The sequence below is a fragment of the Thermobia domestica genome, chromosome 9 (genome assembly GCF_964235325.1).
Source record: "Thermobia domestica chromosome 9, izTheDome1.hap1.1, whole genome shotgun sequence".
Lineage (NCBI taxonomy): Eukaryota > Metazoa > Arthropoda > Insecta > Zygentoma > Lepismatidae > Thermobia > Thermobia domestica.
In genome coordinates, this window is record NC_137462.1 from 175874118 (window position 1) to 175891921 (window position 17804).

At 34.9% G+C, this 17804-nt stretch overlaps 1 protein-coding gene and 1 long non-coding RNA gene across 2 annotated transcripts in view; both read left to right on the forward strand.

Moving 5' to 3' along the window:
* The window catches only part of LOC145694208 (uncharacterized), a 263832-nt gene that overhangs the window by 45580 nt on the left and 200448 nt on the right, over positions 1–17804 (forward strand). The window lies entirely within an intron of this gene.
* LOC145694207 (uncharacterized) lies at positions 1035–17002 on the forward strand. Its single transcript, XM_081770322.1, has 2 exons — positions 1035–1244; positions 13482–17002. The coding sequence occupies exon 2, from the start codon at positions 16188–16190 to the stop codon at positions 16836–16838; it is 651 nt and encodes a 216-aa protein (XP_081626448.1). The 5' UTR covers positions 1035–1244; positions 13482–16187; the 3' UTR covers positions 16839–17002.

Below are 17804 nucleotides of genomic sequence, written 5' to 3' on the forward strand. Positions count from 1 at the left end.
TCTATATCTAGCATATCATGCATCTGGTTATTCATTGCACGATTTCTTAAACAAATTCTCACTCACTACTATTGATGCTAATGATATTATGCTTTATTCGAGAGTATGATGGTATTATTTTTTTAAACTCCGCCATTGCCGGTCCCAAGCCCTGGATGAGAAAGGAGGAGGGTTGGGGGTGTTGCAACCGCGTAAAAGAAAATAAGCCATACTCTGCTATGTGCTATGTTAAATAGGTGGATGAAGAATGTGATATCGGCTCTGCTATGTGTTCGTAAAGTGCTCATAAAAGGGAACGAGTACACCCCTGCTATGTAATATGTGCTATGTTATGTGTTCGTAGTCTCGGTGTAATTTCTGCTATGTTAAAAGTGCTCATAAAAGGGAACGCGGGTCCGGCGCCAACCGACCAATCAGCGTCAAGGGGGACGGGGTCCGGTGCCAGCCAATCGGTGGGTGTCCGCTGCCGGCCAGTCAGCGCAGTAGATAGGAGGTCATAAACGAGCGTGACCAATCAGCGTCAGGGGGCATGGCCGACGCCAGCCAATCAGCGTCAAGGGGCGTGGCTGGGGGCGTGGCCGGAACCGACCAATCAGCGTCAGGGGGCGTGGCCAGCCAATCAGCGTCAAGGGGTGTGGCCAAGGGGGCGGGGTCACGTGACCTGCGCCAGCCAATCAGCGTCAAGGGTTTGCGCATGCGCAGTAGGAAAAACAACTGCCCCAAGTGTCCCCACCCTACTCATATTGAATTAGCCACTTTTTGACCAAATATTTCTAAAATTTCATTTCGAACTTCAGGATGACACACGTATCAGGATGATTTTGTCCACAATCTTGCTGTAAACATTCATTTAATTGAGAACTATGTTAGAGTCTTATTTACAATAGTTCTGTCAAATTTCTTTCGTTAATCAGACCTTTAACAAAGACCTAAACTCTGCCTATCTGAATACTTTATTGAACTTACAGTTACTATCAAACTTTCCCATAGAGCCTTCTGGGAAATTGCGTTCACTAATTAATGTCGCTCTATAGGGGACTTTAATTGACTGAAATTGGGTAGAGCTTTAGCATGAAATACAGATTTTTCATGTATTTTAAATGTTTCTATTCTTTTCTTCCAGTTTTTGAATAATTTGCCTGAAAAAGACGAATCCATTTTTGTTACTAAGTTTTCATCAGGGCACATACTAATATAGTGATAACAGAAGAAGCAATTTATACCATCGCTTCCCTGGATTACATGTAGGTATTTGTAGTCTTTATATGAAGTTTGTGTAAATAAATAAATAATAGAATAACAACCACAGTTATGGGCTTAATGTGTGTACAACTAATGTTGTTTCTCGAATTACTATTTGGTCTAGGAATTAATTCGTACGGTTGGTACGCATACATTGAAGCTGTAGTACAAACACAAAATACATAAATACCTTAAGAAAAATATTGTCCATCGCTAGCCACCACTTTCTCCCATCTGTCAGGCAATGTACGGATTCCGTGGCGTAAGAAGTCCTTATCCTTGGAAGCGATCCAGTCAGAGACCCATGTTTCGATATCTTCTGAAGAAGTAAACCGCTGTCCAATCAAATCGTTGTTCATGCAATCGAACAAGTAGTAGTCCGAAGGAGCAACGTCTGGTAAATACGGCGGGTGGGGTAAAACTTCCCATCCGACATTTTCTAAATAGGTTTTGACCGGTTTTGCGACATGTGGGCGAGCGTTATCATGTTGAACAATAAGTTTATCATGTCTGTTCTCCCATTCTGGTCGTGTTCTGGCCAGAGCTTGCTTCAAACGCATTAATTGTCGTCGATAACGTTCTCCATTCATAGTTTCACCCGGTTGCAGCAGCTCATAGTACACCACACCTTTCATATCCCACCATATGCACAGCATAACTTTTGCACAGTGAATATCTCGTTTTGGTTGTGATGGACCTGGTTCACCTGGTTTCACCCAGGCCTTTTTTCGTTTAGGGTTCTCGTAATGGATCCACTTCTCATCACCCGTAATAATTCGATGCAGAAACCCCTTTCTGCTCTGTCGTTGAAGCAGCAATTCGCAAATGGTTTTTCGTCTTTCAACGTCTCTGTCTTTCAATTCATGTGGAACCCAATATGACATCTTTTGAATCATTCCCATGGCTTTCAAGCGTTTGGAGACTGTTGTTTGATTAACGCCTAATGCTGCTGCAAGTTGTTCCTGCGTTTGACACGAATCCTGCTCGAGCAATGCTATCAATTCTTCGTCTTGAAATTTTTTTGGCTGTCCAGCTCGCTCTTGGTCTGCCAAGCCGAAATCACCACTTCTAAACCGTGCAAACCACTTCTGACACGTTCGCTCAGCTAGAGCATGGTCACCATACACTTCCACCAAAATACGATGACTTTCAGTCGCACTTTTCTGCATGTTAAAGTAATGCAGCAGGACACCCCGCAAAAACACTTTATCAGGCACAAATTGCGCCATGTTCACTTGACTACAAACTGGTGTTGTTGACGCTTTAATCCACTGCCCTATACTACGAACGATACACGATGACAGGGGTTTGCAACACATGTGTGGATACACGGAACTGTGGAACGCTCCGTTCGTTGCGCCATCTCTTGTCCACCCGCACGAATTAATTCCTAGACCACATATTTAAATATGTAACTAAATTCTCTACTTAATTTTAGACATATCTTTATTTAGACAAAATCTACAGAACCATATACAATTATTTTGAACCTCCGTTACTGCCTTCAAATCCTCCAATATTTATACATAAGAACACAATACATTGTAATTACACCACCGTATTAAAGTAACATTTGAAACCAAACATTAACATTTTCACACATTAGACCTAATTTGACACTAGAGTTCAGTACAAAACTTGTGCACTTTCTTCCTGAACAATAAACTAATCTCCCAACAGCCACCACCTCTTCAAAATAAGCTTTTTTTTTCTAACAAAGCTCTCTTACACGATTTAGAAGTTCTGCGTACTTTCCCTTCAATCCAGTGAATTCTTCATTCATCCTAACATTTTTTCTTTCCAGCCTACTTGTCTTCCATATCCTCTTTGGGCTTCGAATGCAGATTTTTTTTTTTTTTTTTTAATCATGGTATTCTGATCTCTGTAGTACTTATACTTCTTTCTCTGTGTTTGGAGCTTTCCCAGCAATAGCCTCTGATCTACTTCCTTTATCTCTTCACCCAACATATTTTGATTTATATTACGTTCTTCTAGCGGCTTACTTTCTTCTGTCGCGTAAAGCATTTTACAATCAGCTAAAATTAACAGACGATCTAATTAGAAGTTGAGATCAGAATATTGAACCTCTGTGAGTGATGTACTGTCACAAGCTAGGCTATAAATTGATAATGAACAAGTTTATTATCTTCAGAATGACTCATTAATTTAAGGTCTTTTATCACATTGAGTTGCTTCTCGCGTTTAGTAGCACAGTATTCTGATTCTTCCTGTAGTAAGTTCTGAAAATCCAAAACTGCTGTTCGTTGCACCAGGTTGGGGAGATAATCCTCTTAATGACCCAATTCCGTAATTTGCGTGATTTGAAAGTCATCCATTTCCTATTCACAACTCTTCACAGCATCTACTTGACGATTGACTTTGCCTTTTCTGACTCTGATATTTCCCATAAATAGAAGCTTTGCTTTGTTATAATTAAATATAAACTAATTATTTGCTGAGCAAAACTATATATTTTCATTAAAATCCAACACGTGTTACAGTTTCGCCAACTAACTCTTTGGCTTCATCAGACGCAACATAAGAGACACGGGACATGCAGTAAATTGGAAAGAAGTGAAAATTCTAGTCCATGAAGATAGAAGTATAGTCAGAAAATGGAAGGAGGCAAGATGTATTGAAATGGTAGTTTAATAAAGTAATGAACTGGAAGTCAGGACTTAACATAGACCAACAGTGGAATAAATTGTTACAAAAGCTTAAAGTATAAAATGTAAATATATATATTGATTGTCAAAATGTTTAATACGTTTGCATAGCATTTCTGCCACATTTAAGTCCATAACAGCCAACAACTGGTATTTCATCGCATTAAATCTACTAATCTTCGATGATACACTGGTTGAAAATCGCTGATACTAACGAAGAAATCATTGATATTTTTGCAACATAGACATTTAAAAATAAAATATAAGCAATAGAATTCTCTAGTATATATATACACACAAATAGTTACGATATATATCCATTTTCGTATATATATACATTTATATATACATTTTCTAGTATACATATACAATTCATATACAAGTCGAAGATATATTTCCTGTTTTTGTGTTACTTGGAAAAGTGCAATTTAAAATGGCATTTCTTGAATATGTTGTTCGTTTGTCAAATAAATTATTCAATAAAATGGATTAACAAGAATTTAGTTTGGTTATGATTGGTTCAAACATTTACGTGGGAAACAGGTATTTTCTTTGGTATGAATTTCAGTACGTATATACCTAGGTAATTAGCCTTGTATGTTAGTGTCATGAAATTCTTGGAAATGAAAAACATCAACAACAAGCCCATAAAAATCATGATTTACCGTAATACAAAATTCGTGAAGAAACTAAAGATAAAACACCCAAACAATGACAGTTTCTATTGGCTCATTTCTTGTGGATCGTTATTTTTTAGTAAACAAATCTGACGCAAAAGATTTGTTATTTTAATCGAAAGAATGTTTCAACAAGCCTGTATCTGAGAGCTGGACATGTTTCCTGTCTTTCACGCTCCCTAACAAAAGACCACCGGAATGATAGCAATGTCAAATGTAGCTATATCGTGAGGATGATGAACTGAAGTACTCTAATGTCCACCGAAAAGGAATTTGCCAAGGAATTCTGAGTGTGGTTCCGTCTACAGTAAAATCTCTCGTGTTGAGGAGGATTGAAAAAAGAATGCACGCTAACTTGGAATTTAATTGCTAATCACGCCGCAGTCTCAAACACACCCGCGTTTCATCACTGCATACCAACTGCTGTATTATCGGAAAACACAAGCAGGAGAAACAGGGGGAAACCGATAGCAGCATAGTTACTCTATTTGTGGTTGGGTTAAACATTTATTATTAGATGGGTGGATCAAGCCTCTTTGCATTTTCTTGGGAAAAATTTACTTTAGGAATGTATTTACTACCAGTTTCGTCCTTGTGCATTGTTTTAGCTAACATATTTTGGATCAAAATATACTGTATATATATACGATAGTTGTGAAAATTAGTGGTAAAGTTTGGAAATATTTAGGAGAATCTTTTTCAAATGACATTTGTATCGTATCATCACAATTCTGAGAATTTTAAGTATGAAAAAAAAATAGGTAAGTAACCTAGACATAAATTATAGTTATGAGGGTATTTAAGAAGGAATATTAAACATTATGGTAGGTGATAGTATGAAGTTGTTTAATATAAGAACGTGTGTTTGATTTCCAACAGGTTCCAATTTACTGTTATTTGAATATGGCATGTAAATAGAGAGACGTTAGGAGAGATATTGAGAAAATGAAAAATATGTCTCTTACCTTTTCTCACTGTATGAAAATTAATATTGAAACCGAAAGAGGTAATTTTTTTTTTTTTTTTTTTTTGTCGCTACCTGTTTTGGTAGAGAGATTAGGGTGGAGATAGGATGTACTCTTAGGATTCAAATAATCGATTGCAGAAAACCTATTCTCACTATCGATGACCGATTTTGCACTGTAACGATCAACATTAAAACCAGAAATAATTGATTTCTACTGGTGGGAATGCGGCGTAAGACCAAAACAGTATACGGCCGAAACTTCAGCTCAGAAACCTGTTTCGGTCCTATGCATGTTTCGATCAGATGACGGTTTTTCCCTTATATATCATCAAGAAAAGTATCGTTACTTAATATTAGGTGATTATAAGATATTTTAAATTAATATTTCGATCGTATGCAGGTAATTGCTTTCGATCCTATACCGTTTCGGTTCTATGCCATATCAGTCGTATGGCGTTTAGGTCCTATCATGTAACAACTACTGGTTTAAATAGAAGGTTAAGAGAGGATGCAGTACACTCTTAGGATACTGAATCGCTTCCGAAAAACCTCTTGACAATATCTCTTGTCGTTTTTCCTCTGCATAGATCAATATTGAAAACAGAAATGATAATATATTTATACTATTTCTGGTTTGAAGAGAGAGTTAACAAAGTAGATGACACTTATCCTATGAACGTTGAACTGATTCTAAAAGATCGCTTCTCGGTGTTACCGTTTTTGCCCTGGTACCTGTTGACAGGCGGGCAGACAGACGGAGATAGCCGTTTTAAACACTTCCAATACTAATGCATAGCCTATTATAAAACAATCATTTTGAAAGCTTTCTATTTATTTATTTATTTATAAATGTTTCACATACAGATCAATGTCCATTTTACAATGAATCAATGTTACAACGTATAAAGAAATAACAAAAAAGAAAGAAAAAATTTTAAAAAATAATTTAAAAATAACAAAATATATATTTATTTATATACACAATATTGCCATATTTACAGAGACTTTAATTTGTTTTTAAAATGATTCTGAGTTAAAAATATCAACATCTGACGATAAACTGTTATATAATAATGTCAGCCTGAAGTTTAAGGAACGTTGTATAGTTGATAGTCTGGGTGTTACATATGTTAGTAGCATATGACTGCGAATAAGGCGAGAAGGTACGCAAAAATTGACAACGGAAACCAACAAAGAGTTAATTTTCCCTTATGGAGAAATAGCAAGTCCTCCACCATAAGTCGAGTAAGTGGAATCCGAATATTGAGTTTAAGAGCTCTGTTTTATTGAGACCACGCACTGAAGGAACTCTTTGTTTCGCAATGCCCCCCCCCCCCAAAAAAAAAGTTAAGGACAGAATCAAAACGGGATAAGTTTGAAGCACAGGCTATATTCCATATCGGTGAGCAATATTCAATTTTAGGAGATACTAAAGCTTTGAAGGAAATACTGAGTGATTTGAGATCGCGAATTTAAGGAAATCAGTAAAGAATACCCAGTATTCTCATAGCACTCTTCACAGTAAGGGTGATGTGTTCAACAAATGTAAGTTTCTCATGGAATAATACTCCGAGGTCTTTATTCGTGGTGGGCACAAAAACCGGTTTTTCGGTTTTTACAAAAACCGGTTCGGTTTTCTCCGAAACCGGTTATCGGTTTTATCTAAAACCGCTTCGGTTTTCTCCAAAACCGATTCGGTTTTTCACCTGATCCGGTTTCGATTTTCTGCAAAACCGATTCCGTTTTTTTTTTTTCAAAATTTGTTCTATTTCTGACCAGAATGGTGTTTCGTTGTTCTCCGGAAACCGAATCCATTTCCACAGAAATAGTTTAATGTGTTTTCGAAAAGTTTTCACCGAAACCAGTTTCGGTGAAAACCGAACCGGTTTTGGAGAAAACCGAAACCGATTTCGGTGAAAAACCAAACCGGTTTTGGAGAAAACAGAAATGTCGGTTTTTCGGGTTTCGGTTTTTTATAAAAACCGGTTTTGCCCATCCCTAGTCTTTATGTGTTGCAACTCTTTCGATAGAACTGTTATTAATACAATATCTGTCATCAATTTTATTTTTCTTCGAAGATATACTGACAAGGAACGGACATTAACCTGTCATCAATGGACATGAACCTCCGAATCAAACCTAGTCCATTCGATAAACATAACAAAGATATGTTCATGAACAAAATATTAGGTGCCATGGACAACGGAGTATGTCCCTGGAGCCCATTAACCCTGTTAGTATAAAGAAAAACGCAGACTCGCAGTGAAACAGATATTGCATCAACACTGTTCATTAGAAAGAAATGGTTTATAGTTCATTCTCTTCAGCATGAAACACGCTTTCCAGAGGTGCTATGTATTGGGGCCCATAACGTACTTGAACAGGAAAAATTGGGAGAAAGCCGGGAAAATTCCCTCCAGAAATTCCTCCCATTAACTTTGGCCCCCTCTAGAGTGGCCTCGGGTAAAAACACACAATGCAAATGTATCTCGAAAAAATATTATAAGGAATTAGAAATGTGTGTACCAAGTTTTGTATTTGGTAGACATAATAGGTATGAAGGAAAAGTGTGTATTGGTATACAAACTTTTCCCTCATATCTATTCCGTCTATATGCATCTGGCAGAACAACACGTCCCATACGATCAATGAAATAATAATTTAGCAGATGCAGAAATTTGTCATGAAGATTAAATCTGTTGGATAGCTGACATTATTCTAATGACATTATTTGATGTATCACTGAGCGGAGTGACAAGATAATAATAATAATAATAATAATAATAATAATAATAATAATAATAATAATAATAATAATAATAATAATAATAATAATAATAATAATAATAATAGTAAAGAGGAGAAGGGAAAAGGACAAGAATAAAAGATTCTGTGATAAACAGAGTTAAATATTTATCTTGCTCTCCAATATATTCTAGCCATATGAAGTAGATATATGCTAAACATTTGCTGTGTTCATATTTTCTCCTTTCTTACAAACATATTACTAACCATTTTTATTTTAAAGATAATGTTTATTTTTTCCTTTAAATTTATTTTTGTTATTTGGTTGAGATACGAACATCATTTTCGTTGTTCTAGCTTGATTATTCATTGCTGCTTCTGGTTGGAGTCGACTATAGGTAGACCAATCATTACTCAAGTGAAAATCTTCAGTGTTCGGAAGTGGAAGTTTATATTATGAAATACGGCATACAACTGCGAATGCTACTTTGGGAAGAAGACTCACGGAAGGAGGGAGAAAATACACCTAATAATTTTGATCATTTTACGAGGGGTGTTGGAACGAGTAGGAATAAGTAGGATTTCTCGCGTCATGTCCCGCAGTGACTACATTTCCTTCACAGTGGGGTGGAGATTGTAGAATGACTCATGTGTCGCAGGTGGCGCTCCAACTCAAGCCATTGCGTTTCGTATTTGAAAGGTGAATTTAAAAGAAAGAAAGAAAAAAAGAATTTGGCGGTCAAAAGACGAGATTCAATTGTTTACACAACCTCGACATACAGCGGCTTCTCACAATGATTAATTACCTCCCCTGCAACGAACGCTTGCCTTAAAAGAAAAGAGAGAGATTTGTTTGTTAGAATTGACAACGTTGGAAGAGTATCAGCAGGATGACCTGTTGGAATGCAGGAAGAACTAAGCCACAATGACTAGTTCTTGGGATTCTACAATAATTCCTCGAAAGACATTAGCTTTAAACATAGTAATCTACACTGATCATCAATTCGGTGATTTCATTCATTTTCGCTTCTATTATACATATATATTAGCGGGAGCGTGGTAGCTGAGTAGTAGAGTGTAGGGTTCCTGTTTCGATCTCAGCTCCCGCCAAGTGGGCTTTGTGGTGGACAAACACCGTATGTGGAATTCCCCTGTTTCTCTCACTTTCTACATTCCACAATTTCGTTCGTTATCATAATCCTTATCGTTTTATTTAGCCTCCGAGCGTAATTGTAGTGTTAAAACTACAAATAGGACATTGATGGTTTAGAGACGTAGGTATCGAATCGGAACATATGACTGTAAGTTCGATTGGAACTGCGAAGCAAATTATTATTATTATTATTATTATTATTATTATTATTATTATTATTATTATTATTATTATTATTATTATTATTATTATTATTATTATTATTGTATGGCATAAATATTAATTGTTTAAAAACTAAATGTCTGACAGAATAACAAATCGCAATCAGTAAATAAACACAAGGTAATATATTACAAAAAGTGACGTAATACGATGTCTTTCAGTTCGGTTTCTGCCTGCGTTCTTTCCTGTTCGCTGAAAACGTTTGATAGATCACCAACAGTATGTGGATTCAGTTTGAGGTTGGGAGCTATTTGACGAATAGGAAATCCTGAATTATGAAATACAACGACTCCAGCGTTTGTGTCTATACTTAAGGTCTTACTTCTACCCATGCTTTTCAACTATCACAGCAGCAAACACTTAGAAAACACAAAAATACATACAAATATTACTCAAAATGTCGCCACACTGTATCTTATAGTATTGTTCACTACTAATGTAAACTTCTGACACTATTTATCTCTAATATGCTATATTTACCACAGTTATATTCTAGGAGCTAGTATGAAAAGGAATTAATTGCTAACATTATTCGATCGGGCAAAGTTATTTCTTGATTTTGATCACTGTAACTTTTATTTTCAAAATCATCAATATTCCAGTAATTCAATATCCTTTCCTATCAACCAGGTATAAGTATCGGTTACAAAAGCGAGAGACTTACATTATCCTCCTGAGATATTACAGATACTTACACAAAAATAAGACTTCGACTTTGTAGTTTCCCCTATCGAAAATACAATTGATTAGTTCATTGAGGGTTCATTAGTCCGGAAACTTTTGACTGGCAGTGTACTTCTTAGCGCATTAAGTTCGTTGATGTCGATTTTCTCAAAAAACACGCATCAGAATTTATCCTCAATCCAGGAGTATAAGTGGATCTGGAAAGGTGGGGAGACGCATGACGTTACGCCGTCCCTCATGCCTATCTTTGCTCATTGTAATTCTTTCAGGAAGTGGAGGGACACCATAGATTATTTTTTGGAAGTGGGAGGATGGCGTCCCCCCGCATTCCCCCTGACTTTTACCTTTGCCTTAATCACGCAATTTTGTTAATCACGATGAAATCTATCAACTGATATATGTCTTATCTTTGGACAATATTTTAGTTAAATAGCAATTAAAATTCAAGAGTTAATCGTAATTGGGGTGTATCTCATTAACCATATTACGTACTGTCTTGTTAGTGTCATAATGAAGAGCTTTATTGAGGCTTTATTTCAGTATCAGTCTCATTTTAACAGGTTTTTATTTAGCATCAATTTTTGGATTTATAAAATAATTTGTTTTCTTTAATTTTCTCAAAAATTACGCATCAAGTTTTATACTGATGAAGATAATTTTGTTCTACTCATTGAGATATGTCGATTACTATATGTCGCGACATTTTTTTCCCTTTAAATGCTAAAATGTAATATTGTAGAATTATTCATGTACTGTACGTATATATGATATAAATTGTTATTTCGATTTATTCTACCAGCGTCATAAATTCTACTAATAGTTATGTACATAATAGCAACAATGAACATACTACTACTTTAAATAAAATTAAAAAAAAAAAAACTTTTGGGAAGGGAACAGAGTATCTGTATGGTTGAGTTGAGTTGATTTTAGTTTAGCGTCCCTTTCAGCAGCGACGCTATATGAGACGTGGACCTACTGATTAACGTGGAATCCGAACCACATGAGCTTCCGCCGGGAATCGAACCCGGGTTTCCCACTGTATCTGTATGGTGATTTATAAAACATTCTGATTTTATAAAAGTGGTTTCTATTTGCAATGAGATTCAGAAACGCTCAGAATAATTTGATCTCTGTAGTGATAATTACTTGCTGTCAACTTCATATTTCAGTATAACTTAGAGCATAGACCAAATTTTGTTATTATTATTATTATTATTATTATTATTATTATTATTATTATTATTATTATTATTATTATTATTATTATTATTATTATTATTTAGTGATTCATCTAACAAAAGTGTGTAGTGATTTCATTACTAGAATCTATTGTCTTCCTTTGAGAAAAACGAACAAGACTTATATATATATATATATATTATATATATATATATATATATATATATATATATATATATATATATATATATATATATATATATATATATATATATATATATATATATATATATATATATATATATATATATATAGTTACTTTTGGAAAATTTGAACATTGTTGGATTAAAATTGTAACCGTAAACATGCAAAACTGTTTCCGCAAATGCTTGAACTTGACAACCAAACAGTTTAATTTAATAACAGCAAACAGCAAGCTTAAATTGCCGTTTATAATATTAAAAGTTACATATGGAACGCTTGAATGCCAAATGGTGTAACTCCAAAATTGAAATTTTCCAACTCGAACCATCTCATGTAAGTTACATCAAATTATAGGCGCATTGAAAATCGCATTAAATCAATAATATCGTATTATCAACATGGATTGGTTCCTGGTAGATCCACCCTAACAAATTTCACTGTTTTCATTGATCATATAGTTGATAGATTGGAGAGTAATAATCAAATAGATGTAGTTTATACAAATATTGTGCAAGCGTTTGATAAAGTAAACCACACATTGTTAGTGAATGAACTGATCAGTTAATTGCTCGCATGGTCATATTTGATGGACAGAAAACAGTATGTAGATTATAAATCCTGTAGATTATTTGAATAAACTCAATTTTCTGGAGTTCCACAAGGATCTAATGTAAGGTGCTTTTATAATATTTATTAATGACCGTTCTGATTGTATTAAAACCTCAAATAAACTACTCTATGCAGATGATATAAAATTATATAGGAGAATTATAACAGCACACGACTGTATTAGCTTGCAGGAAGATCTAGACAGTATATGAGTGGTGCAAACCCAATTTGCTAAACATAAATACAAATAAATGTAAAACCGTGTCCTTCAATAAGAAGCAGAATTTCTTTCAATTTCAATATACGATAGATGGCAAACAAATAAAACGGAAACAAACTATCAAAGATCTGGGCGTAATATATGATAGCAAACTATCTTTTGAGTACGATATAAATCAAATTGTAAATATCGCTAACAGGAACCTTGGATTTATTTTGAGAATGGAAAGGGAATTTAGTAAGTCTAAAGTTTTACTGAAATTATATTTTTCATTTGTTATATCAAAATTAGAATACGGGTCTATTATATGGAACCCCACAGACTCTATTAGAATCTAGAAGAGAGACCCTATTAGAATAGAAAGAGTTCAAAATAAATTTTTGCTGTTTCTGGTATACAAAAGAACACGCATCTTCCCCAGATATAATAATAGTACTTCGCTTAATGAAAATTTTAACACAATGTTTTTCGATCACAGAAGAGTGTTAACTGACATGGTTTTGCTTGTATAAAATATTAAATAACAAATTAAATATAGTTGAGGTGCTACGTGTATAAAAACTGCAAATTGTGATAAGAACATCCCCGTTGATATAAATAATGTTTAAGGTTCTACAATGAAATTTAGTCGGAAAAACATCGTCTAAACGCAAAGAAATTCAAGATGGCGGCCATATTTCAAAATGGCTAGCGGATACAGTTTTTCTGTTATACGTCGCAGGAATTGTGTGTTTGGTATCGATTTATAGGTTTATGAGGTCAAGGATAGCAATTTTTGTGTTAAGAACGTGTTATTCCTGATCACAAGTGTAGTGTTCCACATTTGTGGTTCTTTTATATAATAATAAACTCGTTGTAACAAAAGCACACCCAACTAATCCCTGTTTTTATTTTTATAATTTTTTTTCAGATTTGAGTATGTGAAGATGGCAATCGAAAATGGCAAAGCGATTCAGTGGAACTATCAAAAGTGATTCAGTGGAACTATCCAGATATGTATGCTGAGAAAATTTGATGGTGATGTTTGGTGCCTTCCACATCGAACAAGCTTTCTCAGAGTTTTGAGTCAGTGGATGTCAGGAAGTGGATGGAGAGCTGCAATTTCCAGCGCTGATATTACATTGCAGAAAGCTATCTCAAAATAACCCCACGTAAAGAAAGGCAGAGGGATTCACCAAATGACTACAGCAGCACTATACCATTTGTCGGAAAATGCTTCCCACTAGTCTGGTTCCGAGCTTGAATTTGACATATGGAGTGAAGAGCGAGCTGCAAAAGAGTGTCGTGTTCAAATATTGGCTGACTTGTCTTGATATGGAAATCCTATTGCTTCTCTTTGTTCGCTCAATTAGAGAAGGCAACTTCTTTTTGTATCGTGACTGCTTAAAAGACATGATTCCTTGGTTGTTTTTTTTTTTTCGTCCTGGATCATCATAACTATGCCCGTTGGCTACCGGTCCATCTGAAAGACCTATTTGATGCAGAGTCTCAACTACCAGGCATACATCGCTCATTTCCTTCTGGACAGTTTGTGAGAAGAAAATCAAACAGAATCTTCTCAGCAATTAGCATTGACCAAGCACATGAACCAAATAACGCAGTAGTGAAAGGTGATGGTGGTGCCGTAGGGCTGAAGCAGTATCCATCGGCACTAAGACGTTAAATGGTTGCCAGTCCAGAAATCTGAGTTAATACAGGAATTTGAGAGTGGCATTCAGCTAAAACCTGAAGTAAACAATCGACGCCATCATGAGCAGTACCAGTCATATCAAGTAAAATATGTCGCGAAGGTTCAAGTATTTTACAACAAATTGACAGAGTTTGGAAATCCATTTTTAGGGGGTGAAGATCTTATTGTCATCGACTACAGGGTTATCGTAGACAAGCAAGTTAATGCATCAATTTATTCGGCACAGTCAACTGGTATTAAGCTATTTCGTAGTTTCATCGAGTAAATTTTAGTAAAACAGTCTACAACAATACTTCGACCTTTAAGAAGAACAAAATACCCCTGATTAACACTGTACTTAAGACTCTAAAAACAGATGTTAAGCTGTTTTCTAGACTCTTTATAGTTACACAGAATCGTCAGTTGGATATGGAGAGTTTTTTAAAGCACGAAAACCAACCATTTCCGCCTGCAGTTTCAAATAATGGCGAATTTAGATTAGGCAATAAATCTGACTTAGTACACATTCTAGAAGATACTGCAGACAAGAATGATAATGCCTTTCCTGGAACCTGTGATGCTATAGTTTATGATGGTGCAGTTCTTATCAACGTTTCAAAACCACATTCTTCAAGAACATTTGGTGACTACTATATGAACACATTTTATCCTCACATTGGTAACGACATTGAAAATTTTCCTTTCAAAGAATTGATTTGATTTGAGATAGATACGTTATACCAGATATTAAAGGTGCAGCTAGACAGAAGAGAGGAGCTGGAACCAGGAGACAAGTGCTTTCACATGTGACTTTACCTAAACATTGGCAAGATTTCTTGCGGAATTCTAGCAACAAAGAAGAGCTTTTTACTCTACTTGGAGCATTAGCTGTAAATAATATTACAAATATTCAGGTTCTAAGTACTGCAGGAGAAGAAATTAAAGGCAATATTACTGCACGAAGTTCTCTAATTGGTGCCTATTGCCCTGGCCATGAAGAAGCGGACACAAGGATAATAATCCACCTCCAAGACAAAGTAGGAAACGGCTTCAAAAATATTGTTATACGCACTGTATATCCCGATGTAGTCTTAGCAATTGCTTACTTCTTTCCCTTGTTAACAAAGGGCCTGGATAAACTTTGTATTGCATTTGGAACAGGAAAGAATTAGGATTTATTCCAGTTCATGCTATAACTGAAGCAATGGGAAGCGAAAAGGCTATATAGCTTTACCAGGATTCCATGCTTTTACGGGTTGTGACAGTATTCCATATTTTACAGAGAAAACAAAAAAAATCAACTTGGAAGACATGGATAGTAGTCAAGGGGCTGGATCTATCCAACGTGTGAGGTCTTTGTTTATTGGATTGCCGACAAATACCATTGTATTCGTAATAATGAAGTATCAGCGGGGTGCCCGGAGACAATGGGTAGAGAGTATAGTGCTATAGAAATACACTATTGTTTAAATGACATATGATGACAGGTAATGGTTGTTGTACTATTGTATGTATAGTATTGACATAAAAGAGAATAATAAAAGAGAAACCTTGGAAACTTGTTGAACAATGGGAAGCTTGTTATAAAGAATAATAAAAGAAAAATCTTGGGAAAATCATTGAAGAAGGGTATAAAGAAATAATAGAACTATACAATTCTTTGCAGGTGTATGTAAAAAATAATAAAAGAGAAACCTTGCAGGTGTATGTAAAGAGAAACCTTGCAGCTGTATGCTTTAAAGAATAATAATTTAGGTGATGAACAATAACGGATTGTTATAAAAAGAGTTTTTAACCCGGCGGCGGCGGAAATGCGGACGCGGCGCGGGAAGGCGCGGGGGCGCGAACGGAAAATACCCGCGTGCGCGGGCGCGAGCGCGTGACGTCATTTGAAATTTTTATTTAAATATTGGGTTTAAAAAATAGGCATTTATAGTTTTGTTAGCGATGGAGAACCGTCAGTTTGTAGAAGACATTGATGTGAAACATAAGTTAGACGCTGAGAATGAATATACAGATTCTCCAGATTGTACATTTGATGAACATGAATTAGAAAGATATGAAAACGAAAATATAAAAGTTTATACAAGTGATAGTGAGGATGGAATAAATAATGAAGTGTATGAATTTTCGCAAGATAATTCACATTTTAAAGCGGAATCAAATGACGAAGTGGTATCAAATGTGGATACGTCGCCATGTTCACCTGATTTATCAGAATTAAGTTGGAACTGTGAATGTGGTGTTAACTATGTGGATGTGAACTGTGTAAGAGACTGCATTGCGAAATGGAAACCAAATGATTATTTAATATGCTATGCATGTTATTGGCACGATACATGTGAATGGTCGCATGAATGTTTTTATTGTAATGAAGACGTTTTAGACATTCGTGTTTGGTCTGTGTTAGTGAATCCTCGTGTACAGGAGGAATTATTTGATATTTATGCAGAAACACATACAGTTATTACAACATTAACAAGAGATTATTTTAATATTACATTTGGTGAACTATCAGTGGATGTGAATGTACGCAAAGAACTTTTAAGTATTTTCCTTGAAAAAGACAGATCGAACGACTATAGTGAGGTGTGTTAAGAAAACGTACTGTACATAATGTATTTCGAAAATAATTTTTGTGTATCATGTACTGAAGAACATATTAGTGAAGTTTGTGTTTTAAAAACTATAAGTGCATACTTACGTTTTAATAATAATATTTCTTGTGAACATTGCTTGTTGCATCTTGAACATCAATGTTTATTTCACGAAGATATTGGAACTTTTGCTGTAGGATATTTATCCAACGACATAACTGTTATTGATTTATATGAAGTGTTTGAAGAACACCATAGTGAAATTTCAAGTATAAACTTTATACGCAAAACGCGTGATTGTTTAAAGAACACTGAATTTGTTGGACAAATTATACCATTTTTCTTAGAACGTAAACATAAAATTTCACCATGTGTTAATGAATACATTATTGACATACAAGGTTTTAAGATTTCAAATCATGAATTTATTATACGTGAATTTTGTTTAACTGCGTGTGATGATACAGTAAATTTGCATTGTTTAATAAAATCACCAGTAGAATACAATATACTTCCATTAGGTTGTCAAAAACAAATTGAATGGTTAACATTAAACTTACATGGATTAACTTGGAATGATAAATGCGGTTATACTGTATCACACATACGTAACCTTATATATCAACTTTGTAAACAAGATGCAACCTTTTATTGTAAAGGTGCAGAAAAAACACTTTGGATTAAAAATATTTTTGCACTAGCTAATGTTATTGATTTGGAAAGTAAACAGTGTCCACCATTAAACACAATGCATGCAAACGTATTTAATGATTATTGTGCTTTTCATGAACAAAATATTAAACTTGAGAAAAAATCAGGATGTGCATTTCGTAATGCACAACAGTTATGTTATTGGTGGAAGTTTCAACGTACTATAACATTAACTAATGCATTTGCAAAGTTGTAAAAAGAATATGATATGTTCTTGTAAATAAAAATACAAGATTTTCAATTGTAAATAAAAAAT

What these genes read in the sequence shown, in the direction of transcription:
- LOC145694207 (XM_081770322.1), top strand. Translation starts at nt 16,188, where the DNA reads ATGGAGAACCGTCAGTTTGTAGAAGACATTGATGTGAAACATAAGTTA.